The sequence below is a fragment of the Neopelma chrysocephalum genome, unplaced genomic scaffold, assembly GCF_003984885.1.
Source record: "Neopelma chrysocephalum unplaced genomic scaffold, ASM398488v2 Primary Assembly neopelma1_365, whole genome shotgun sequence".
NCBI classification, from domain to species: domain Eukaryota; kingdom Metazoa; phylum Chordata; class Aves; order Passeriformes; family Pipridae; genus Neopelma; species Neopelma chrysocephalum.
In genome coordinates this window covers 841995-868392 of record NW_020898029.1, presented here as the reverse complement: position 1 = coordinate 868392, position 26398 = coordinate 841995, and the positions used below count along the sequence as shown (strand labels likewise).

Below are 26398 nucleotides of genomic sequence, written 5' to 3'. Positions count from 1 at the left end.
CTGAATGGATTGTCATGACAAGGTGCAAATAGCTGTAGGTGAAGCACATTTCCATGTTCAGACTGTTGCTTGACGACCTGCTGCAGAAATCTTTCCATTTCAGATTCTTTTTTGAAGATGAAATTTTTCAAGGACTAAAATATAGCTGGTCACCATAGTCAGACTTTTATCTCAGTTTTCTGTCATTTGAGATTACAGTGTTACTAGAGCTGTCCAAGAGAACTGCATTAACCAGACTTTCAGGAAAACTGCAGCAAGTGGTTATCTTAGCCTTGTTCTTAGAGAGCAGAAAATCTTCCTCCAGTTAACCCAGCTTTGAAAGAAATTTAAAAACCAAAACTGCTGTTGGGGATCATATGCAGGAATTCATGGCAGTACAGAACAGTTGTCTCAGCATCCTTGAATTTGACTCCATTCAGTTAGATTTATGGAATTGTACAGTGCTCAGAAGGGGCATGTAACTGGCCTTCACATGCACTGGCAAGCACTCTTCCAATTATCCCAATCTCTTAGAGTGAAACCATCTCTTGTCTTGAAATACAGAGAAGGGTGACACATCTTCAGTGTGCTTGTACTGATTTGCTGGAGCAGAAGTTTTCGTGCAGTCTTCTTAGGGCCTTGGGAAGATGGGAGAATTAAGACTGAATAAGAGACACTGCATATTTCTTGTTTACTTGGTATTGTTTGTACACTCAGACAGATATTTTTGCTAAGACTTGAACACGGTGTGGCTAGAGATACAGTCTCTCACAGAGCTGATGGTCATATATAAGTGTACTCTTACAGCTTTCCCTGAATTACATTGGCCTTTTTTTTTACTTAACTGAAATTCTCCCTTCTTGACCCTGTTTCTGTTCATTTATTGTGAATAAGCAAAACCAAATGAATTTCTTGAAGTTTTTAAGTTCTTCTCTCTTAGTTTGATGTAGCAACTGTGTGAGGAAGTAATACTTGTAGTCTAGTTAATTATGGTCACTGGCACTTTTAAAAAGCAGTTGGTAGCATTTATAAAGGTAATTTCCTTAATTAGAAGTGTGTCAGAATTGTAGGAAGCTCTATTTAGAAATAATTGTAACTTTCCTGTAGCTGGATTTCTAAAAGCAGGGGGAGGAGAGAGTAAGTGAAAGGCGGCTTCTGCTCTTAAATGAGAAAATTGTAGGTTGGATTTTGATGTTACTGGTTTAAGTGTCTCTTCAGCATCTAATTTCAAAGCACTGAATGGAGAGAAGTTGAGTCACCTTGGTGGTTCCTTGCAAGATGAGATGGTCCTGCCTTTTGTTTCCGTTGTGTAGCGTACTTGTGTAAAGCAGGTATTGCTGTAACACAGACTGAGTAGGCTGGGAAGAGAGGCCTAAAATGAAGAGGCTGGACTGCTGTTCATTGTCATTAACTGTAATTTGCTGGTTTTCCAGTCTGTCAGGTTTGTCATGCATATATTCCCCTGATATATTCCCCTGATTTTTGTCTAGTCTGCCCAGCTTCCTCTGAAGCAGCACTGATAAGCAATTCTGACTGCAGTGGTAACTTACTTTATTGTGTGGCTTCATACAAAAGTGAAGCTTATACAGTACACGTGTGTACCCACTCCCATGGTATCTGCCTGTTTGTCCAAAGGTGCACAGCTTTAATCTCCCAAAACTCTTGGACTAGGAAGCATGGAAATAACTTGGAGCAGATACTCTGCTGTGCTTTGCCCTCAGTAGGGTACAGAGTTGGTTTTGGATTTTGATGCCCCCTGCCCACTGAACATGGTGGTGGTGCATTAGTTGTGCTTGTGTCAGTTAGTGAAATCACAATGATGTGATGATCTGAGGCTTGTGCTATACAGGTTTGGCTTTTTTTTGTCTGTTATTTGAGTATTGAGAGGACAACACATCTTAGTAACAGCTTAAGAAGTTTCTGGTGTTCCAGGGGAAACCACTGATTTATTTTTAAGGACTTTTGCATATTAAGATCTGCAGTTCCGTTCATGCAAATTTTTTACCAAACATTTTCCTTTTGCTCTCAGGATTTTTGATAAAAGTTGAAACAAGTTGCTGGTATCTGTGACAACACTTTCTGTGCAAAATAGATTTTTTTTTTCTGAGTTTGGACGCTGGTTGCTGAAATATGTATAACATGATTTTCCACTTAAGCCTTATCTTTTGCAGAACTAATGTATGTTGGCAAGGGCAATGACTAATAAGACTGTCCTCTGGTACTGTAGACTACTTCACTGATTATGTAGGAAGAGCCATAGATGATCCAAATGCAGTATTAACACTGATAGGTGTGTGTGAATGGAGGGGATTGTGTTCCAGAAGTGTCTGTAGCTTCTCGTTCTCTATGCTAAAGGTTTCAAAAGTATCAACTAGGATGCTAGTGAGGTAGCTATACTCTTAATGTAAAACTAAACAGAAAAGCTCTTCATTGCATAGGCACAGTACAGGGTTTTTATTAACATTTAGTGAAATACTGACAGTACAGTACTACGTGGGTTCTAAATATATGCAGTGCTAAATAGAAAGTTTCGTGTTTTCTGGTATTCTTATGCACAAGGTATTCCTCAGAGGTCAGTCCTGTGCAGACTTACCCAGTGCTGTCGTGTGTCTGCCTGCTCTCAGTGTCCAAGGGGCCGAGTCATGGGGTGGGAGGACCTTTGGGAGGGTTCTGCCTGCAAGCTGCAAGCTCTGAAGTGAGACTGTGTGAAGAGGAGGTGTCTGTCTGCATGTCCTGGGGCAGGGTTGGGATGAAAGTTGGACTAGGGAGAAGGTCCAGTATGTCAAGAGCTTACGGAAAGGAAGGTGTAGCCAGGCAGGTGTTGGTCTGTTCTTCCAGGTAACAAGTGACAGAACCAGAAGAAACGACCTCGAGTTGAAGGTTTGGATTGGATATTAGGAAATGCCCGTTCCCCAAAAAAGGTTGTGCATCCCTGGAACAGGCTGCCCATGGCAGTAGTGGAGTCATCATCCCTGCAGGGATTTGTGTGAATGTGGCACATGGGGACATGGTTCAGTGCCGAGGAGATTATTGGACTCGGTGATCTTGGAAGGTGTTTGCTAACCTAAACATTCCTGTGATTCTAAAATGTTTTGTAATGAGATAAATGTGGTAGTGCTGCCCTAGTCACCTTCCACAGTGGAAGGAATGCATCATGGGATTACATTTTGCAGGAGTAAAGGAGACTGTATTAGCTGTGGAAGTAGGAGGAAAGAGACTTAGAAATCCTCAGAAAAGATGTAAAACCTTTGTTCAAACATCACATTTTTGAATGTTTTGATAGTTGGCAGCCTGTGGTGCTTTCTTTTTTGTTCCTGGTACTGTGGAAGATGTTAGGAGACTATCCATTGCTAATTCCAATGAAAACACTATTGTACTGCTTTATAGAGTGTGCTTTCAAAGACATTCCTCCAGTGCTGTCACTTTTCTGAAGGAACTAATGTCACTTAGAGTAACTAGAGAAAGTGCTTTGAAATGAACTTCCAAATAATAGGTATGTTTATGTTGAACTTGAAACTTCTGGGATATTTTTAAAATCAAACCAAATTTGAAAACTGTCATTTTCAGATTTTCACTGTACAGAAAATGTAACTGTAATAATTGTTATATAGTCCCTAAGGATATTAGTGCTTGGATATGAATCTTCAGGAATCTTATTTGTAAATGAAATATTTTGAATTAATTGTATTTAATAGTATCTGAGTGAAACTCAATATACCTACATGTAAATCATAGAAATAATGCTTTGCCTCGAGTGTATGTCATTGACAGTAAAGCAAAAATCTCCAAACTGATTATTAACTCATTTGGATCAATCCAAAGAGACTGAAATGTTCAGTATGTGACTTTTGTTTCATCACTGTAATCTGATTTCAGAGATCAGCAGATGGATCAAGTCCAGAAGATGGAGATGGTAAGAGATTTTACTGTAAGATTAAAAGCCATGAGCGTGTGTCTTGTTGGAATATTGTGCATTTTCTCTAACTGCTTTTTTCCTACAGAGTCTGATCGAGAGGATGGAAGTTACTGTCCACCTGTAAAACGTGAGAGAACTTCATCCTTAACTCAGTTCCCTCCTCAGTCAGGTAAATGTTGCTGTGATATTATATACAAGGAGTGGGTTTCCTTCTTAGACCTTTTCTTTTTCCAGTCATGTTAGCAGTCTTAGTACTGTCTGCTGTGCTTTGTCTTAAGACCACAGCAACCATGTACTCTTTATTTTTATGTGGTCCACATTAGCAAATTTGGTGAAGCCCAAAGAAATTGAGAAATAGTTTTAAAAAATATTTTTTATATTTGTCTTTTCAGCTTTTCATCTTGTGCTGTTAAATTGAAGAATTAACCAGAAATCTTTTTGATTTGTTGTGATCAGGTTGCTCCTTAACAAATTTGAATTTCTTAGTTACTCCGCTGCCAGGAAATCTTCCAAATCTTAGCTTGTGCTTGTTCTGGTGCTTTTCTCTTTTCTCCCACCCTTTTTAAAATGGAGAGGATTTAGTGCATCCCTGAAACACAAGAGAGAATGACCAGAGCCCATGTGTGTGTGCGCAGTCAGGGCAGTGAAATCACTGGGGTAAATTTGTGCAGTTCACATGCACAGGAATGGTCATGTTTCGTATTTGTTCACCCACAGGAACAATCTCTTAAGATTTGTGTCTTCTCCACAGATAATATGAAGGTTTTAGCTTTGGTTGAGGATTATTTTAGTTAAGACATGTCAGTGTTTGAGGCAGATTTGGAGACTTTGCTGCTTTATTTCCGCTATCTTAGTTGAAATAAAGGAGATGAGAAAAACATCAAAAGGAGAGAACAGTAAAAAAATATTCCTCTTGCATGCAGCACATTTGGGAGATGTGACTAAAAGGCAAAAGCCTAGTTATTTTGCTTTTAGTTTTAAAGAATTGAGTGACTATGGAATTTAAAATCTAGTTGCTGATATTTTATGGGCACGGTGTTCTCATATCTTGACTGGATATTGGCATTTATTCCCTGATTCACTTATTCTCCTCTGATGTGTGTTGTCAAGAAGTGACAACTTGGATTGGAATTGCAACTTCCATAAAGGCCTCTTTGAATATTGTTGACATTGTTTGATGGCTTTGATTTCCAGAAAATCTTTCGCTTTCCCAACTTCATAATTTTTTTTGTGGGGTTATGTTTCTCTCCAGAGTAGGGAAGTTTTACTTATATGAAACATGTGTCATGTTTAAGGCAGACAATAATAAAAAGAGAGAAGAGGCAATTAAAGAAAGAAGCAAATATGAAAAAAAATTGGCTTTTAATTATAAAGGGCAAATACTGCAGCTTTTAGTACAACAGTGTTCAGAGATGAGATTCCTTTCTCTTTTCAAAACACTTTAGCTTCTTCCACAGGACAATGACTTGTTGACTGCTTTGGCTAGAATACTGTTTTATTTTGTAAGAAATAAAAAAAAAAAAAAGAACAAATTACTAGAAAAATTATTTTCCATTTGAAGCCTTGATACATCTGAGAACAGGTTTATAATTAAAAACAACATACACAACTTCCCTTAATTTTTTTCCTTTTCCTTGACTGCAGTAGCGAAGAACAATGTCTTTATGCCATCAAGCTTCTGTGAACCCTCTACAGGCAATTCTGACTCAGAACCAGGTGAGCTTCCTCATTTTTCTGCTTTTTTCTCAAACCGTTGTCAATTTGTCACAATCCAAAGCACTCTGAAACTTCAGAAGTAAGACCCTATCTGTGAGATTGGAAGTGACGATGGTTCTGATTTTGGAGCTGGTGTCTTGCTCACTTCATTGTTTGACTTCATCCTTGCTGGAGGTAATTAGAATAACAAATAGGAGCATTGTTGCATGCTTTGTGAGTGATGATAGAAGACTGCAATGTGACTTTCAGGAAATCTTCATTTATTGACTTTGGGATATTGTTCTTCTGTATTAGAAGGCAAAACAACCATGATCTAGATCATAATGATGTTCAGCCATGACCTGTGAGCCCTGTGTTGACAGAGCTGCTGATTTTGTCAGTCCCTGTTCTGGTTCAGTGGTGTTGGTGTTGCTGTGGTGCACGTCAGTGTCTTGGGATTAACTGGCATGAGAATAACCAAGTACAGTGGGATTGTAAGATGCGGGGTTGCCTTATTCTGAGCACAGACATTATGCCCCTAAAAAGAAAAAAGTATAATTATTCTTTGTAAGTTCTTAAGAACTCAATTTTTAATAGCTATGGATTTATGAATATTTTGAGATTTTGGTGTTTTATCTAAAAGCCCTAACTGTGGTGAGTGCAAGCAAAGGAATTTCTTTTACCCTCATACTGTAAAAGCACACAATAAAAGCTAATGGAATTAAAAGAAACTAATGTTAAGCAATGAAGTTTAACTTACAATAACTAGCAGTTGGGTGCTTGTTAGCACCTGTCATGTTCAGTCATACTTCTGATTGTCCTTTCTTTAGTTTGATTCTCACCTAAAACCTCTATCTCTATTAAGTCCTTCACAGGAGGAGCTCCATTTCTCTTGTGAACACTTTTTTTTTCCTGTTCTCCTGAAAAAAAAGCCTGAATTTTTTGCTTGCAACAACTTGTTTGTCTGTAATGTGTGTTTGATGTGATGATCACTGGAAATTCAGATTTCTTTTTGGAAATCTCCTAATGACTTCGGATATGTATAGAACTTGTGGGTTGTTACTTGTGGGAGAACGTGAGGAATATTATGACTGTGTAGGATGTTTGTAGTATGTTACAGCTTTGTCCTTGAAATTTTTTGTTTTGCTTGCAGAGGAGAAGAGCAGTGGATTCCGGCTGAAGCCACCAATACTTATCCATGGTCAGGCACCCAGTGCAGGTGAGTTCACTGTTTTCTGCAAGAGCACAAAGAAAACAATTCAGGCATTTTATTTAGTAGTTTCTTCAACCTACTATTGTAAGGTAGGATTGTGGTGCCTGTTCTGCACCACAGGTTAGCCATGACTGAGTCTCCTGTTTACTGAGGTAGAGCCAGCCACTATGGGAAAGGCATAAATATTACAGCTCCTTAGGAGTTTGAGGGGAAAAAAAACCCCAAAACTATTTAGATAATGGAAGTTATTATTACATATGGATATGAAAACTTTATTTCACTTGCAGGAAGAATGATAAATTTAAGAAAGGAACAAGCTTTTTTGAGCTGACCTGTGAACGTTTGAACTTAGGATAGTTGTTATATTTTGTTGTTGTCATGTCCTCTGAATATGGGTGGCCTGAAATGGAGCTATGAGTGAATTCTCTTGCAGTATTATGTTGGATCAAGAGTGTTCAGTGAAGAAAACTGAACCTTCTGGGATTGCCATAACCTTCTAGAGCTGATGTTATGATGTTTGGGATATTTTTATTAGGTTGCTTAAGGTCAGTTGGCTTTTTGAATCATAGCAGAATTAGAGTTGTAGTGCTGTGTATCTTGCTATAGCAAACCAAAGAGGCCAGGTTTAATCAAAAAGCCAAAAAATTGTTAAACAACACAGCTCAACTATTACACTACCAATACATTTGATTGTATGAAGAAAAAAAAAAATCTTTTACCAGCATCTGGAAATTACTTCACTGGTATGAGAAAAGAAGAGTTGGAATGTGTAGTTGAATAAAATGTCAGTGCATAAATAGGATTACTGGTGTACTGTTCATTTCTCCTACACTTTGGCTTTTATTTCTGAGTCAGCAGTAAACTCTCCTTCTGTGCTTTCCTGGGTAGAGAATATATTTTAAAATGTCTTTTAAGGCTATGAAGTAGTCTTCTCTATTTGGGACTAATTCTATTTTGAGACTGAGTGAGGGATGGAAAAAAAGGGGAGTGAACTCTTTTCTGATGTCTGTTTTTTCATTGTACGTTCTGTTGGAAGCAGTTACAGAGAAGATTAGATGAAGTTGAACTTTTCAACTTTAAAGCTTTATAGCTCTTGAAAAAAAACTTTGCCCTTGCAGGTCTCCCCAGCCAGAAACCGAAGGAACAGCAGCGCAGTGTGCTCCGTCCAGCAGTGTTACAGGCACCAAAAGCTTTCTCACAAATGGGTAAGTAGTGCTTTTGCTTTCTAGAACACAGTGAGAACAGAAGTCTTCAGTCTGTTTAATGTGTGGTTTGGTTTTACTCAACATCCACCTAGTTTTTCTAAGTTTCTCCTTTCAGAAGAGAAACATCTTAAATGTCAAGTGTGTCTGTGTTACAGAAGGGATAACACAGTGGAACTTTCAGGTCTTGTGGAACACAACTGTCTGCCGTTGCCAGGCCTCTGACTTTGGTGTAGTCCATGCTTGAGTTTTGGAATAAAAAGCCTTCTAAGTGTGTGCACTGGCAATCTCAAATGACAGACAGCATTGACCATGGTGTAATAAGCTATCACCAATAATTGATTAGCAGTAAAGTGCCTAAATTGCTGAGAGGTGCCTCTGGGCTTGTGGACCATTTTGGAGTTGTGACTTTGAGATAGAATTTTAATTCTTAAGTTTAGTCCTTCATATAATGTTATATTGTTGTGGAATCTGATATAGCTGATGGAAATAGGCATGATTAAAGACTGTAAGTTAAAACAGAAAAACTGTTTGAAGTGTCCATGTCTCCTAAATTCCATGTTTCCCCAGCCCGATGCCTTTTGTTATGTGGAATTTTGGTTGAACAGAAAAAGTGAGTAACTTCAGTTAATCGTGAATCTGACATAGAAGCAAACATTTCTAGCTTGATTTCTTGACATGTCTGCTGGCACAAATTGGACTCTACAGAAAACTTAATATTGGAGTACAGATTTTCAGTGTGAGTTCAGTATGTGAGCAGGTGAATCAACCTGAAGATGAGCCTTCTTTGGAACAGTATTAGATTGGAGCAGGGTGATTGCTTGAAGTTGTATGTATTGAAGCCCTTGCAGCATTTGATTGATTAAATGACTTTTTTTTGCTGACTTGTTTTTCTGTGTTTGAAATTTTGATTTTGCTGAGAACTGCTGAATTGTGGTCCTTATGTCTTTTGCAAAATACTATGGGAGCTCTCTAGTTTGCATTGCAGTGTTTCATGGACTTAAAAGAGAAAACTGCATGCAATTTGCATTAGAAAACTTTTAGGGCAGTCTAAATATCTAGAGAATTTATGTGGTTTTCTCTTTCCTTGTTGCAGTTCTCAGCAGTGGCACTAATGGTGTAAATATCCCGCCAGATTCTGCAGCCACATCAGAATTACCAAGTGATGCAACACTGAAAAGTTCTGACTCTGAAGATAAGGTGAGTTGGAGAAGGAGACTCAAAGTAACAGACTTAAATATTCTCTGAACAGAGTAAAAAACCAGCATCACTAAATGAATTCCCTACAAGAAATGGAGAGTGCAGGTAATGAGAGGCTGAAAAGCCTCACCTAGAGCAAAAGATATTGAAGTGCATCAAAAGTTGTTTATTTACTATCTTGAAAGAAAAGTAATGAAATATTTCCTTCCCGTTCTGTGCAGTGAATCCAGTCCTTCCCTTCCCTGTGGGTTTTGAGCTAACCATTGGCATCTGAAGATCCTGACTGATAGCATGGGGAGGATGTTTGGGGATTTTGAGCGTGGGTTTTTTGATGCCACATTGATCACAGAAGTAGCATTGGTTAGTGCAAGAGTATGGAACAGTTTACTTGAAATTCAAGTCTCAATCCTGAATATCCAAGCAGAAACACTTGCAATGTGATTGACTTTTTAAGGTTTAGTGAAAGACTACTGCCATAACTGAGGAATGATAAGTAAATTCCATGCATGGACCAGTATGAAAACTTTGTGGGATGTGCTTGTTACTGCTGTGTACATCACGAGGGAGAGCCTCTTTGTGCTTTTAACATCCAAAAGTCCTCTTAACTTTTTTAACCAGCTGAGAGAAAGTTTTCTGATAGAAGAAAGCTCTTAAATCTGGATGCTAAAGATTTCTGAAGGCTCGATATTAAATGGGATAAAACTTCATAAGTGAATTGCAGTTTTACCAGGGAATGTGGTGGGATATTCTTCATATTCTTGGCATTTGTAGTCAGCTTTGTCTGCTGAAGCTTTCTAGCACAGGTAGAAGTTACTTGAGTTCATGCAGTAGTTGTGTTAAATGCTGGAGTCTCTCCAGAATATTTGTTAAGAAAAACACTAAACAACAACAGCTACGTTATTTTAAATGCAAAACTTGCCTTGTAGCTCTTGAGGTGTTATTGGCTTATCATTGTAAATGAGTGTGTGACTCACTATGTCATAACATGTTTTTATTTAAAGAAGCCCAATTACCTAGGCTGCATTTTTCCATTTCTTTAGGCAGGAGAATGTCAGAAAAAGGAGTCCAACAATACTTCAGATAACAGCTGTGAGAAGGCTGAACTAAATGCACAGCAAGCGTTTGTATTTGGGCAAAACTTAAGAGACAGAGTTAAGGTAAACACGTTTGTTCTCTTGACTAAGTTTGTGAAGTACTTTGAAGCTCCAGAGTTAAAACCTCCATGTATATATGTAAAATTAAAAGTTGTGAACATAGGTTGACTATTTAATAAAACTAGTCTTAGACATTTAATAAATGAATAAATTCTGTTAAGTAGCATAAGAAACTTTTTCAAAAATAAATGCATCTACTGCAATCATAAGTAACATCTAAAACTCAGTGCAATGTAGTGTTTTCTCTTACCTTTTGAGTCAGAACTAAGTTGAAATGCAATCCTAAAATGCTCCCACGCAACCAAGACTTCACAGAAAAGGTGAAAAAAGAAAAACAGGGCTGCCTGGGCTCAAACCTGTGCGTGGAATAACTGAGTTGGATTGTCAGTACCTCCTGTTGAAGACGGATTTGCACAGGTTTTGTAGCATAATAAAAGGAAGTGTAATATTGGGGCATAGATTTGTGTTGTTTTATTGTAGAAAGCATTTTTGGATGGAACTTCGTCCTTAAAATGAATGAGTTGAAAAATTTGTGGTCAGTAATTAAAACTGCCAATGTCTGCTTGTTCTTTTCCCAGCTGGGAGATGAGAGCGATGAAAGTGCTGACGTGCAGAACGCTGGCCTTCCTACAGCAGATGCACCTTCTGCAACCAACTATTTCCTACAGTACATCAGTTCCAGGTGAGACTACAGGAAAACCTGTAGGACAGTTCTTACTCTTGATTGAAAATTCTTTGTGGTTCTGCTCTTTATTGGGTGCAAGGTTCAGACTGGGTCAGTGGGAACCCAGGCTGCTGAAGAATGCGATGACAGTCTTCAGATCTGGGGAAATCCTCAATCTTATCTGGTCAAGGGAGATGCTTTTGATACCATTGACATGACCACATCCTCACCAAAGCCTCTTCAGAAAAGTAACAAGCATAAGATGAGAGCACCAGTATGTGCTGTCATGTTACTAAGTTGAATTAATTTTTAACCTATGTTTGTATCAACCAGTGCTTAATTTTTTTAAAGCTAGTGACAATCGCTCACTTTGTGAGGAATTTTGTTAGCAGAAGATAAGAGATAACTTTCTGTCTTATAAAACTGGTTTTGTTTGTTTGCATTTTTTTCAGTGTAGAGAACTCTACAAACAGTGCAGATGCATCTAGCAACAAGTTTGTTTTCGGACAGAACATGAGTGAGCGAGTCCTAGTGAGTATCCACTGTGTATGATACGTTGTAATTTTGCAAGTAGTTTGTTATGGATTCTCACCGAGGAATTTTGAGAGCCTTTAATTGTACTTGTCATTTGAGGATGGTTTTTTTCAGTGGTTTCCCTTGTGGGTAACTTTGAGTGCAGCATGGGGAGTTCATTATGAGCTATTGTCTGCCCCTCAGTGCTCTCCAAGGACTTCCCTGCCAAGCTCTCTGTGTGAGGAGATTCAGTGCCCTCTGTCATGCACATGGCTCTTGTGCCCAAGCACTTTATGGCACAGCTTGTTGCTTTAAATGGCTGTCCCAGAATAAGTATGGGAGGGTGTTTCATGTTTGTCCTCAAAATTGAGAGCAGGTCAGTTCCTGGACTCCCTTCAGGATGGGATTTGAAGTTAAGCAGTAAGGCAGCTGCCTCAGGACTGAGGTATGATTCAGAAAGTTCTGTTTGTTATGTACCAGCCTAAAGAATAATTTCTAGCACCTCACTATTTCTTGTTGTTTTTATTGCTGTACTGGAATAAAATGGAAGCATTTAATGCTGAGCATTCATACCTGTCTGTGTAGCAGGGAGCTCAGTCAGCTATGCCATGAGCTGAACTGTAGCTGAAATTGGCTTACTTTGTTAAGCATAGTTTCAAAATAAATGTTGAAATTTGGTTTCAGTTCAAGGGAAAAATAATTTGAACTGGTTTTCAGGTCACGCTCCTTTCAATTCCATGGCTGGGGTAGCAGGATGGCTTCTATTGTGAAAGCTTTTGTCTGTGAGATTCTTCTTTTGCATATGGTTTATAAACAGTGGGGCTTCCCTCAGTAATTGATCACTAGTCCTGTTCAGCAAAATAAGTGTGTGTTTTCTCTCTTTTGTTTACCTCCTTTTTGTGTAGAGTCCACCAAAATCAAATGAAGGTAGTACAGAGAGTAATAAGGAGAATGCTGCTACAGAGTCTGGGTCTGAATCGTCTTCTCAGGAGGCCACGCCAGAGAAAGGTGAAAAACAAAATATAACTTTAGGAATGGTAGTTAATCCGTGTTTAAGTTATTGTATTTTTCAATACCTTGTTACTTTTCAAAAATGTAACATTTTTATGTTGCCTTTACTGTCTCCTGTAACCAAAGATACAGGCTGGGTGTAGGAGGTGCTGGATGCTATAGATTCTCTTATATCCAGCATGTACTGTCTTTTTCATAGTCTTTTGGTGGTATTGGGAGTATCTTTAGCAGAGTGAAAGTAGAGGGAATTAACAGAACTGGTACTGGGACCAGAGTGTAGAAGAAATGGAGCAAACCTTTTTTTTTTTTTTTTAACAATTCTGTTGTATTTCCAGTAACTGAATGTCTGAGTCAAATGTGTATTGCATTGAGCAGGTGCACCATACATTGCTTGAACTCAAAACTCTTTGCTGGATTCTAGACTTATGTGGCTCAAATCAACAAGATCTTATGGAAATTCTGGGAACTATGGGTTTTCTTCAGCAAACTGCTTGCAAGCCCAAATAAAAGTGGAAAATGAGTTGTGCTGTCCATGTGTAGGTACATGGCTGGCAGCAGTGTCAGCACTGCTGGAGCACATACAGATATGCAGTTGTCCATGCAAAGGTTTTGAAATACTGTGTGTAGGAGCAGAAATTTTGATTACTTAGCTCTTCAGTCCCTTGTGTCCTGTTCTTGTAAAACAAGTATTAAAAGACAAGCTTTGATTTCTGCTTAAAATTTCAGTCCTTTTTCACATGTTCTAGTAAGGCCTGTCTTCTGTACTTTTCAAAACTTCTCAAAGTTCTGGTGTACTTGTGTGAGACCTTTATAAATCTTATAAAATTATGTGCTAATCATTCTCAGACTCTCAAAATGTTGTTCAGCTAATAATATTTCAGAATCACTGGCAGAGTCTGCAGCAGCCTATACTAAAGCAACAGCCAGGAAGTGTTTATTAGCGAAGGTAGAAGTGATTACTGGGGAGGAAGCTGAAAGTAACGTCTTACAGGTAAGAAACAGAGTGTAGAGGAGCTTTGGGGTTGTGGGGATTCATATGGATGTCCAGTGAATTCACACCATCTGATTCCCTACAACTCAGCCTTCCTCTGTATATTTAATGTGCTTTCTTGTGTTAAAATGCAAACTTTAGATATTTATTATCAGATCCTTACTTATTATCTTGTAATCTGTTGTTTCTTAATTTCCTCTTTCTGAATAAATTTTAGTGTACAAGCCATCCAGGTGGCTTTTCCTGGTGATTTTCCTGAATCAATCACACAAAAGCTTCTATCTCCTACAACTATTTGAAGAAAATTTAAGTGAACTAAATATTTTAAAGTTCTTTTTAGTTGTTGTACTACTGAAGATTTTTTTAAAACTTGGAATCAACTATTTATGGCAGCAGTCTGGTTTCTTGCAAAGCAGAAACCATACCACAGCATTTGGAACTTGTCTTGAGGTATTTAATTGAATTAGTGATGTTTTGGAAGGATATTTGGTCATGACTTAGGACTCCTGTTTTTAATTGTGATTTATTTAGCATTGTAGTTATTCATTAACTTAAATGTACTTATTAACTCTATTATATCCTTAAGAAGAACATACAGGATTTTCATGTAAAATGAAGTGGTATATGAATTTTTTTTTTCTTCTCTCTTTATCCTCCAATTATAGTTGTGTTTTTTTTCTTGAGATATTTTAAGTTTCTCAGCATTTTGAACTGTGTTCTTTTTTAAGGACAGGTTTTTGTTCTTAGACATGCTGCCTGTTCTGACACCAAACAGTTGCACTGTGTCAGTAACTAATGTGTATCAGTTACACTTGTATTATCTTGCAAAAAACAATAATCTATAATGTTAGTCTTCTTTGACTTCTTTTTACCAGACATGAATTCTCTTTAAATAGTTCTGCTGGTACTTCTGTTTCTGTGTAATTTGGAAATGTCTGGATGCTTCACATAATTGAACAAGACACTGAAGAGATGAGGCTCCTGTTTCACTTAGGAAAACCACAGCTTTTAGCAGCTGTACACTTAATAGAGGACTGAGTTGCATGAATGTTGTAACTTAACAGACCTCTTGCCAAACTTTTCTTTTTTTCCTATAAAATGTAGTGCACTAGAATTCCAAATGGGACTTGTACGTACAGAACTATGTTAATGTTGCAGAAACAGAGTATACAGAGCTAGATGTCCTGGGGTGGAGAAAATAAGAAATGGAGGGAATGAAAATGGGAATATCTTCTCCACCTAGTGCATGCACATCTGTGGGGAACTTGAGGGGTGACAGTTTGAGCTATGAAATCTCAGCAGTGACAGTGAAGATGGGTTAGAGGTGGGGATACAGAGCACACATGTTTGGCAGGGAACAAAAGTGGAGCTTGTATGGAAGAAGGAGCAATCCTACCATTTGAAAAAATTTGAATTTTCTAACTAATGAACCCTGCAGGGAGGTAGTAGAAATACCTCAATTATTCATGGCTTTGTGTGGGTCAGGCTTTATGACTTGATCATGAGCTAACATGTTTCTTCATCCTTTTTTTCCTGAATACAGGAAAAATTTTGCTTTGCTTTCATTGTGCTGGGTCTTTCCAGCAACAAATACCACTTTCAGTGGTGCAGTGTGTACCTAAGGCTTTTAAAAGAATTGACTGATTGAAGGCAGTCTGTTATCACATTAAATTTCCTCTGTGAAAATTGTTCTTGTTGTTTTGATCTTGAACCCAGATATTCTTTAAGAATATATAGCTTCTGTTAATAAAATCTAATGAAACCAGATAGTATATATTGAGGAACTTATTGCAAAAGAGGGGGTGACTGCTTTGGTTTCCACAGCTATGAACAATTAAAAATTTCAATATGAAATCTGAATACTTTTTAACCAATTGCAGATGACTAAGAAATACATTATTACTTCAATCAACCACTATGCTACAGAGATATTTTCTGTTACAGATTCAGTGCAAGCTGTTTGTATTTGATAAAAGCTCTCAGTCTTGGGTGGAAAGAGGTAGAGGACTCCTGAGACTCAATGATATGGCCTCGACAGATGATGGAACGTTACAGTCTCGACTGGGTAAGAGGAACCAGGGGAAATGAGATACTGGGTGACACTTTACACAATAAAAAGCTGTCTTGAGCTTCCTGATGTGTCTTTTTCCACCTAACTGATCTTGTAACTTTGCTTTAGTGATGAGGACTCAGGGGAGTCTCAGGTTAATCTTAAATACCAAGCTCTGGGCCCAGATGCAGATTGATAAAGCCAGTGAGAAGAGCATCCGGATCACTGCCATGGATACAGAGGACCAGGGAGTTAAAGTTTTTCTTATATCAGTGAGTACTGGTTTTTGTTTACATCTTAACCTTCCTACTGAAGTAGCTGCTTGCTTAAACTGTAGTTGAGGTAACATTCCCTTTTTTTTTTTTTTTGCACCCTACAATCTCTTAATATCACCCCTACCCCAAAGACAAGGGGCTTGGCAGATTTGCTTGTCCAAAAAGCCTTGCTAGTTGTGAAGAAAAGCCACATCCACAGCTGCTTTAGGAAACCAGGTTGTCCAAAGCATTGCCCATGGGGAGTCATGGGATCTGTTCCATCCCTACTGAGACTGTGACTATAGTGTTTAATGCAGATTGTTTTTTGCTATTAGGGAAAATGGGCGTTATTTCATAGATTTCTGTGCAATAGTTAATGAAATTAGATCTGCTGGAACTAGCAGTACAGAAGTGCTGTCACAGCGTGGGAGGATGGATAGGTGCTTACTGAAAGGGAAACACTAGAACTCTGTCAAGAACATTGTGTTGGTAGTTCAGGGTAACACATTTTAACTTCGATTTTCTTTAGATACAGAGTATTCAAAGCAGTAACAGGATAGTGAAAGGGATTGCTGTGCTTGCTAAATGGGGAACAGCAATGCCATTCAGAATTACTGAAACACTTGAGAGCTCATCATACAGTAAGCAAGGAAGAGGTTATTGCTTAGCCTTACACTTACAGATTTGGAGAGGTCTGAATATGTTCTTTTGATTTACACTGATGATACACAAGGAGTTGCAAAAGAATTACTATTCAGAGAGATCAGAAATTAAGAGAACAGCAACAAACAGTCAGCTTCCCCCAAGACATTAGGTTTGTAGGTCTGGGATCTGGAGTCCCAGAGTAGAACTTAATGATACCAAATATCCGTTGATGAAGAAGCAGTGAAATTACTGGATAAGTTTTTCTCAGTATTCTTCTGGATTTGAAAGCTTGAGTTTATCTGTCATCAGGTTATTTACTCTTGATTTTAGTATTGATAAAAAGTATCTTGCTTGGAATTATTTATTCATTACAGCTCATTGCAAGGGAATTTCACAGATACAAGGGTGACAGATGGGGAGGATAGAAACAATTTTTTTGAGAAAGAATCTAAGAAGTGGGATTGTTTCCTTACAGTTGACTTGGAGTAATGGTAATAGTAGTTAATATGAGGGCTTTACTGACATGGTGAAGACAAGAGTTTTGTGTATTTGAAGGAAGTTTCCCTTTTAAATAATGTCCATTAAATATTTAGTTTAACAGGCCTAATAATTGATTGTATTGAAGGCATAAAAGTGCCCATTAACCTCTGAGAGTAAGAAAAACATTCTTGGACAGGTTGCCACAAGTGCTTCCCTTTGAAACAGAGTATAAAAAAAAAAATAAAATCAGCCTGTCTGACTGTCTATTCAGTTTTCTCATTATATCTTGTGTTGAAAATTTATGTCAGTGCATCCTGAAACAATTAACTGACTTGATTATGATTAACTACTGTATGAAGTTGAATGCTTGACAGACCTGGAAAAGTCTGCAAGATTTTCATCCAAGATCTTTTTAATATAAGGTTTGGGGACTTGTTAGAAAAGCTGTGTGGTTTCTGGGTGAAGAAGGTTATATGAAATCAGCTGGTATGGGGTATGTTAGCCAGGGGAAGTTGGAGCTGATCAGGAGAATATACTCTCACCACCAGAGTTCAGTATGTCTGGTGTCCTGTTGTGTGTGTCACAGCCCACTCTGACTGGTTTGAAAAACCCTGTACGAGAAAACTGAAAACTGTGCTGTGAAATTTGGCTTGGCTGGAGTGTGTTACGTCGGCAGCGTTTTATTCTAATTCCTTTCACCTTCTTGTCTCTGAATATTACGAAATGCAGGCGAGCTCTAAAGACACAGGGCAGTTGTTTGCTGCTTTGCACCATCGCATCTTGGCCTTGCGGAGCAGGGTGGAACAGGAGCAGGAAGTTAAGAATGTAGCACCTGAGCCAGAGGTAACACAGTCAAACGAGGAAGACAGTGATGATGATGTCATTGCACCTTCAGGAGCAGTTGGAAGTGGTAAGTGAGAAAGACAAGTGTTTCCTGTTTTCCCTGCATTTTTCTGTGTCATTCCTTAAAGTGGACTGTGCTCTCTGTATGTGGTAGATGTACTTCTGGCCTGTTACCCCTCACAGGTGTCTGTGGAGTAGGACTATTGCATGAATTGGTTTTTTGAATGCAGCTGCTTCTTGCTTCTTCTCCAGACTGGTAAAAGACCCCTGTGCTGGGTCTCTCTTGAGTTATATGCCATGGTTTAGCTGAAGTTTTCTGAGCTTTGTTTCATTTCCAGGATTTCTAAGGGGTGGTTTTGAGTTTCATTTTTACCTTCCCCATGGCCAAGGGTTGCACATAAAACCTGAGGTGACTTGGGATCAGCAGGCAGGATCCAGACTGACCTTTGAGTAGAGAGCTGTTTGCAAAGCAGAAGGTTTACAAAGGGGCATGGAAAGAGTGTAATGATTTTTATTGTACATGAGGAGACCATACTTAAAGAAAAGCAGTAGTCTTCAGTTTGAGGAAGGCTTCCTTTTGTACTCTTGACTTGGAAGTCATCTGTGCTTTGCTTTCCTGTGCCTTAGAACATCCAGCCTCTGACAGAGACCAGTCCTCTATCCTGATTCACTGCAGGTAGAAAGGAGGAATGAATATGAACGAAAGCAGTGGGTGGATTGAAGAGGCTCTGGGATACTACTGGGATCCCCAAACCAGATTAGTGAAGAACATAAAATTCCACAGTGGACAGACCTTAGTCTGGAGAAGGAAATGTAAGGCAGAGGAATTCTGCAGCTCTCATTGTTATTGAACACCTAAACCTGAGATTTGTGTAGCCTGCTTGGGACGGGTCTCTTTTTGTAAGGCGAGAAACAAAAGATATTTCTTATGACCAAGAACTACTTTTATTGTTTCAGGTCCTAATGATGAAGGTGACGGGCAGAACGTTGGCAGCACATAGCAGATGTGAGCCAACCTGCTTGCAAGGCTGCTATGAACACCATCTTGCAGGCACCTCTGGGTACCCCAGGCCAGCGATTATTTCAGGCAGTGTCGAAGGCTCCAGGACTAAAGAACTGTGCATCCCTGTTCTGTTTGTTTGATTTTTTTGGTCTGGATCAGTAGATTCCACACAAAAAAAAAGCAGACTTGGAAAAACTACCTGAATGTGGTTTGGGACGTTGAAAGCTCATCATATTGATGAGCAAAAAAAAAAACAAAACAAAAAAAAAAACAAACACAAAAAAACCCAACCCCAGAACAAAACAAAAAAAATCCCCCAGCCAACCCCCAAACATTTCCCCTCTTCCTTGTAATTGAAATGGCACATTACAGCTTGTCACAGCTTTTCATTGGGACCTTTTGACTGTTTCTTCAGTAGTTCGTGTCTTGCAGGCGCCTCCGAGATAGAACTTTTTGATGCGGTTCCAACTCGAATTCTGCTTTTGCAACCTCTACTCCCCCTTATGCAGGGAAACCGTGTCCTCACCAATTCCTATGCTCACTGGCTGCCCTTTTGGGTTTCTTCTCTTTTTGGACTGCAGATGGGGCAGGTTATGTTTTTACCTTTCAATCCCAACAGAGGTTGTGGACACCATCGTTCCCTGTCTAGTGGGTTTGTAAACAGAGAGAAACAAAACATTGTGGTTCACCAGAAAAGCTTTTTTAATGCAGTAATAAGAGACTTTAAAGCCCGCAGGATGTTTTGCTAACTCCTTTCTTTCTTCCCATCTCATTATTATTATTTGGGGATTTATATTGTGGTGAAACTTTTTTATTTTAGTTTTTCAATAAGATGCTCTTGTGTGTTGAAAAAGTGAAACTATTGTTTTGTACTGTTCTGTTACTATTTAAGGGAGAGCTAAGCCACTATAAATAATAGATGTTGCATACAATTTTTCTTAGAAAATTATGTTTCTGTGGCTACAGTGAAGTGTAGGAGGCATACAGGTTACACCTTCAGAAAAGTTGATGAGGAAATAGCTGTTAGCCCTTGGAAGAATAAAATAAGCTCATGTAATGAGCTCCGCCAGCCATTAAAATAAATTGTATAATAAAGCAGCTCATTCAATGGCTTGATTCAACAAGCCATTTAAGCACTTGCCTGACTTAACTACATGTGAATAATCTTACTGAAGTCAATGCAACTCTTCATGCTTAAAGTTGAGGACATTTTTAAATATCTTGCTGAATTAATGGCCTTAAATAGAAAATATAACTTCTAACCCTTCCTGTCCCTGTTCTGTTTCCTTTTTCCCTGTTCAGTCTTGCAGCATGAAGAAAAAGGTAATACTGCCAGCCTTGAGTAGTTTGGGCTGAAGGTTATTGTATTCTGTTCCACCAAAATAAAAGCAAGAATGTGTTTTCCTGTGTGTAATTCTGAAGTACTCCTACTGTAACCATAACTCTTTTTTTGTTTTGTTTTTTAATCTTTTGAGCCTTTTGTGTGAAAGTTGAGTTTTATTTTGTTATTAAAACATAAACTATGTTCTTGTCCAGCAAAGTTGGAATTGGTAGTCACCAACGACAGTGACCAGGTCACTTTCACTATAAATTCCCCAAATTGTTCTACTTCCTTTATAAATAGTTTACTGGTAGATAATTTCTCACTTGTTCTTCTTGTTCTTCTGTAGGTTAAGGACATCTAAAATGCACCACTTAAATGCTTCTTCCCCTTTCATTTTCTTTTAATGTAGTACGAATTGAAAATGGAAACTCAGGTTATAGCACAAAATCAGCTTTGAAATTGAATATTCAAATAGCAGAACAGTCCTTATTGCTTCTGTTTTAATGAAACATACTTTTCACTGGCAGTCAAAAACAAGTTTTTCCCTTTTATTTGTTGTTAACCATTGTTGGAGACTGATGCTGTTGGGGCAGGGAGTGCTTTGCTTTTCCTGATAGGCAGTTGAAAGGAACATCTTGGATTACTTTTCTGGGAAGTGAAAAGGGCTAATGATAAGCTGTGCCACTGCATCTGTGATTTCTTTGGATTTGCCTGCTCATACCTTCTTGCACTTTGAGGGTTTTTTTCTCCTTAGAATTATGGGGGTTTTTAACAATGCACAGACCTGTTGCTGCACCCCATACTCATGCCATGCTCCTACAGGAGCACAGCACGTTCTTCAGCACCCACCTCACAACTGTTTCTGCATCACAAGGTCTGGGGGACTTCTGTACTTTCAAGTGAGTGACCTGCATTTTGGATCTGGGATCTTTTTACATTATTAAGGTGCTCAGAATTAAACTACTCTTTTCAAACATCCTTGAACCATAAAGCTGCTTCTTGTCAGCAGGTGGTTGTTCATAAAGAAAACTAATAAGGTGTCTTGGTGAACAGGTCTACTTGTGGGGAAAACAGGCATTGTTTCCTGGTCCCAGACTTCATGGGGTCTGTGCTGAGTCTCACTTTGAGGTGTTTTACCTGAAATGCAGTTGATGGTGCATGAAGATTCAAAAAAATGAAATAAGCATGCTTGCTTTGATGGGCTTTGGTGGTACACAATCACCTAGAGCATTCTAAAAACTTCAGCAACTATTTACTGATGCAGATTTCATTTTAGCTAGAAGCTTTGCATAAATGTTTATAGTGAAGAGGGAAATGTTACTGTGCACCCCTGACAGAATTGGCTGTGGGTTGAGTTCAGGCCCTGCCCAGCAAGATGTAGTTAGGCCAAAGCAAAACCCTGACTTAGCTCTCTGCTTCAAGCCTTAGTAAACCAGTGACAGGCAAAACTAGATAGTGCCCACATGTCTCAAAAGATCTCTATAAGACTGTCATCCAAATGTATGTGGGAACTACATTAAAACTTGTGCCAGCCAGCAAGCAAACAAAACACCCTGAGCCCTGCGTTGTGTCTCCTGTCCCAGGCAGTGGCTGTCCAAGGGAAGGTGGTGCCCAGCTCTGCTGCCTTCCCCTGGACCACACTCCTGCTCCATCCTTAGGTCTGTTGTTAACTTATGGATGGGGTTGGCAATTCTTGTGTAGCCTCTTCTGGCTGCTGACCCAATGGGCACAACCTTTCAGGTTTTCCGGGGGGAAAAAAAAGATACTAAAGAGTGTAACAAAGTTGAACCTGCCAGGAGGGCCATGGGGGGCATTGGGCATAGATGGCATTGCCACTCAGTCAGGGGAGGGGATTGTCCTGCTCTGCTCTGCACTGAGGCAGCCTCACCTTGAGTCCTGTGTGCAGTTTTGGGCACCACAATATAAGGAAGACATGAAGCTCTTAGAGACTGTCCAAAGGAGGGCAGTGAGGATGGTGAAGGGACTGGAGGAGAAGCCTTATGAGGAGTTGCTTGGGTCACTTGGTTTGTTCAGCCTAGAGGAGACTGAGGGGAGACCTCATTGGGGTCTTCAGCATCCTCCTGAGGGGAAGTGGAGAGGCAGGTACAAATCTCTTCACTCTTGTGACCAGTGACAGGGCCCGAGGGAACAGCTGGAGCTGAGTCAGAGGAGGTTTAGGTTGGATTTCAGGAGAAGGTTTTCACCCAGAGCGTGGTTGAGCACTGGAACAGGCTTCCCAGGGAAGTGATCACAGCACCAGGGCTGTCTGAGTTCAAGAAGCATTTTAACAATTCTTTCAGTCATATGGTGGGATTGTTGGGGTGTCCTGCACAGCACCAGGAGTTGGACTTGATCATCCTGATGAGTCCCTTCCAACTCAGCGTATTCTGTGAGTCTCTGAAAATGTTGCTAGGATGGTGGTGTCACTGAAGCCAGAAGTAAACCTCTTATCCATAAAATGAAATATAAGATTACACCCTCAGGAAATATAAACATTAAGGTAAGAAAATGTGTAATTACAGCATCTTTCTGTTGTCCAGTTCCCACTGCTTCAGAGAAGACAGGGCAGGGAATGATCTAAATAAATGAGTCCTCAGCCATCCTCCACTGGAACCAAGCTGGGAGGTGACCAGACTGTTGGAAGCCTGCAGGAATTAAAAAAAACCTCCAACTTTGTGATGGATTCTCCCTGTTCCCCGTCACTGAGATATCAATTGATTCCATTGCTTGGGTGTTCCTGCTATTAAATGACTGCTCCTAACATGTCCCATTCTGCAGTTCAACTGGCCTCTTGCTCTCCCAGTGAGTGTAGAAAATGGTTTATTTCCTTTCTAGAAACATGTTACATATTTGAAAATTTTACCATGTTTCCCCATAAACTTCTCTAGTTTTAGGAATTCCAGTTACGATAATTGCCATAATTTGTCATACAAGATTTCATTAAACTGACTTTTCACTGTGTGCTTTTTCTCCCCTTGTTATTTGGTCTTTCTGTGCACTGACTTGCTTAAATTGAACTCCAGACCATTGTGTGGGTAGCAGAGAAATTCAGACAGGAATTTATAAAGATATTTTAATTTTACAGGTATTTTTTCCCTCCTATGAAATCGGCACAGAGCAACACAGGTGCAAGAGAGAATTGCTAAACTAGGCTGTTAAAATCAGCCTTGATTTTTCTCTGCTAGGTGATGGTACAGGTATCTTGTAAAGAAATGCTCACAGATAATTTCTGTAAATAAAAGTCTCATTCAAATATAGAATTCAGAGCTCCCTTTTGACTACCTCCTTTCCAGGGCACTCCATTTTGTAAAGATACAAAAGCTGAATTTATCACCGAGAACACTGGTAATTCCATTGCAGGGGGTGGGCAGTGAATGCCTTTTCCAAGGATATCTGTGGGATATGTTTTAAATGAGCCACTCTTGATCGAATTTTGGTGGCTTTACTTCAGCTTCTGACGAAGCCTTGGAAAAGCTGAGTGGTGTGATGTGTTCCAGAGACCACGAGGTGTCATTGAGCCCCTGCTGCTGATAACACATACCTGAGCATCTGTGTACTGACTGTACACATGGGAAAAGCTTTTCCTCTTCTCTGAAAAGCTGCTCACTGTCTGTTGCCCGTTTAGCAGACAAGATAAATTCTGATTCTGGAGAGTTCAGACCACTTCATCTGCAGATAGGAAATCTATAGGACAAGGCCCTGTAAAAAACTTCCCAGAGGGGAGAATGGGGAAACGTTTTGAATGTGATTTGCTGCTGGATGGTTCTGCCATTTCTAAAAACGTTTCAGAGGTAGAAGGAACCCGGGTTATTTGTACCTTCTAGTAGCATGGCAAGCCACTCCCCTGTTTAAGGGAACTAATACTCTATAGCAGCAAACTAGTTTGTCTGTGGTTTAAATACTTGGAGCCAAGCTAGATGTTTTAAGAGTAATGTTACAATATATGTTGCTTTCCCTGGAACTTGCCTGTTTATGGTAAGGTAGCTGTTCTCTCATACTGTAACAGTTCTCTGATTAGCAGTCACTGCCTTGGGAGGGTCTTGCAGCCTGAGGATGGGTGGATATCTGCTGGATAACCCCTACCTGCAGTGTGCCAGTCCCCAGGGTGAGCTGCAGTCCGTCCACGAGGCAAATGAAGAGCTGCACAAAACTGGGTGCTGAGTCTTGTGCTACAGGCATTGTACCTGCTGCAAAAGAGGAGGGATGGGAATTGTCAGTCCCACCTCCCTTGTCTGTGAAAGAAGCAACACAGATCTGCCTGGGGATACAGACTCAGACGAGCTTTTAACAGCTGCTTGGAGCCCAGGATGCTGTTTGTTATTTAATGGTGAAGAGTCTTGCCCTGTGCAAGATTTGGTGGATTCCATGTATTTATATCGGGGAAGGAGCATTTGCAGCCTGTGCTGCCCTGGAGCTGAGGGTTTTCTCATCCTGCTGTCTGGAAAGGTGACAAATTCCTTTGTCTTATGTGCTTAGAAAGGACAAAGCTGCTCTAAAACCTGCTTCCTTTAGTAAACCACCGGTCAGTGCCTGATGGTGGCATTGGTTCTGTGTGTAAGAACAGCTACTCCTCCAGCACGCAGAGGAGGCAGCGCGGCATCCAAGAGACTGTCTCCACACCCCACAGCACCTCCTCCTGCCGCTGAGACAACCCTGGAGCGGAGGTGACTTGCCTGCCGTGCTGTGAGCACACCCCAGCACATCTTCGGTGTGACACAGCCCGGCCCAGCCACTGAACCACTGAACAGCACCGTCCCCCTTCTCTCCTCCCTTCTGCCGGGGCTCCTGAACTCCGACTTCACTGCCGGCCGGATCCAGCGCTGTCACGGCAGGGAGAGGAGCATTTGCAAGCGCTGGTGACAAACACCCATTCCTTGGGATAAATTGGGGCAGTAGCATCCAACTCCAGCTGTTTTGAGCTCCTGTCCCAGAGAAGAGGTGTTGTGGGGGGCTCAACATATTGGGAAATGCAGAAATTAAGCATTTAATGTGTTTTTCACGTACAGGGGAAAGAGAAAGAGGCAGGTGAGAGAAAGCTTGAGCTGTCATCCATACAGTTGTGGACTTCTTCACTCAGCTGTTGGAACTGGAGCTGTTTCAAGCGTCGGGAAAACAAAGGGAAGAGCTCTGCTTGAAGGCATGTCACTGAGAAGGCAGAGAGTTATGTTTTTATTAGCAAACTGTGAACAGCTGGAAAAATAAATGCATAAAAGCATCGGTATAGCCTGAGTGTGTCAAAGCATCTTTATTATTACAGGAGGAAAAAAAGGCCATATAGCAGTATAGAGACAGCCAGAGAATTAAAACGGAATCCTTGAAAATTCATAAAAGATGATCCAAGTCCAATTTAGTTATAGACCCTACACACACAAAAAGCCCCAAAACCTACACACCAACCCCCCCACCAAAAAAACCAAACAAACAACAAACAAAACCAAACCCCCAAAAGCAACCAAAACCAAAAAACACACCACAGCAAAACAAAGCCACAGCAATGCCCCGAGTCAGAGCCCCCGGTTTAGGCGGAGAGCCTGAGAGCTGCGGGTGGGGAAACTGGGAACACGGGGTAGAAATCCTTTAGGAAAATGATTGTACGGGTGCACTGGGGCACCGGATGGGGCGGGACACGGACTGTCGGGCCCGGATCGGGGGGTCCTGGATCGGGGGGTCCCGGCTCGGGGGGTCCCGGCTCGGAGGGTCCCGGATTGGGGGTTCTCGGATCGGGGGGTCCTGGATCGGGGGGTCCCGGATTGGGGGTTCTCGGATCGGGGGGTCCTGGATTCGGGGGTCCCGGATCGGGGGGTCCCGGATCGGGGGGTCCCGGCCCCGGGGGGGGCGGGGTGGGGGGGGGCGGGGGGCGGAGCTCGTGCCCGCGCGGTGCCTCCCCCGGGCGCGCCCCCGCGGGACGGGGCGGGGCCGCGCGTGCTCTCGCGGTGGCTCCGCCGTGCCCTTGTCGCCATGGCGGGCTACTGGGACGGCCCCGAGGGCGAGCAGTGCGCGCAGCGGACCTGGCTCACCACGCGCGTGGGCGCGGCCGCGGGTGGGCAGCGTGAGGGGGGAGCGCGGGGGGCGCGGGCGGGCGGCCGAGCGGGGCCCGGGCCCGGCCGCGGGCGGTGACGGGCGGTGCTGTGTTGCAGGCCTGGTCGGGACGGCGTATCGCATCATCCTGCTGCGGCCCGGCTCGGCGCTGGCCGCGCTGCAGATGGCGACGGCGGACAGTGTCACCATGGGTAAGGGCCGGGACCCCCGGACAGTGTCACC

The 26398-nt window shown here is 40.9% G+C and overlaps 2 protein-coding genes across 3 annotated transcripts in view; both read left to right on the top strand.

Moving 5' to 3' along the window:
• Positions 1-21686, top strand: part of RANBP3 (RAN binding protein 3) — a 36944-nt gene extending 15258 nt beyond the window's left edge. For both annotated transcript variants that reach the window (XM_027706128.1, XM_027706127.1), the window contains 15 exons: positions 3856-3892; positions 3981-4064; positions 5540-5611; positions 6744-6809; positions 7922-8008; positions 9102-9205; positions 10246-10362; positions 10938-11041; positions 11476-11554; positions 12442-12544; positions 13414-13538; positions 15483-15603; positions 15718-15860; positions 17697-17877; positions 18768-21686. In XM_027706128.1, the coding sequence (XP_027561929.1) occupies positions 3856-3892; positions 3981-4064; positions 5540-5611; positions 6744-6809; positions 7922-8008; positions 9102-9205; positions 10246-10362; positions 10938-11041; positions 11476-11554; positions 12442-12544; positions 13414-13538; positions 15483-15603; positions 15718-15860; positions 17697-17877; positions 18768-18811 (1467 nt within the window). In that variant the 3' untranslated portion in view covers positions 18812-21686. The remainder of the gene's footprint in view (positions 1-3855; positions 3893-3980; positions 4065-5539; positions 5612-6743; positions 6810-7921; positions 8009-9101; positions 9206-10245; positions 10363-10937; positions 11042-11475; positions 11555-12441; positions 12545-13413; positions 13539-15482; positions 15604-15717; positions 15861-17696; positions 17878-18767) is intronic.
• Positions 21687-26076: 4390 nt separating this feature from the next.
• Positions 26077-26398, top strand: part of NDUFA11 (NADH:ubiquinone oxidoreductase subunit A11) — a 2707-nt gene continuing 2385 nt past the window's right edge. The window contains exons 1-2 of the mRNA XM_027706146.1: positions 26077-26177; positions 26275-26367. Of these exons, the coding sequence (XP_027561947.1) occupies positions 26096-26177; positions 26275-26367 (175 nt within the window). The 5' untranslated portion in view covers positions 26077-26095. The remainder of the gene's footprint in view (positions 26178-26274; positions 26368-26398) is intronic.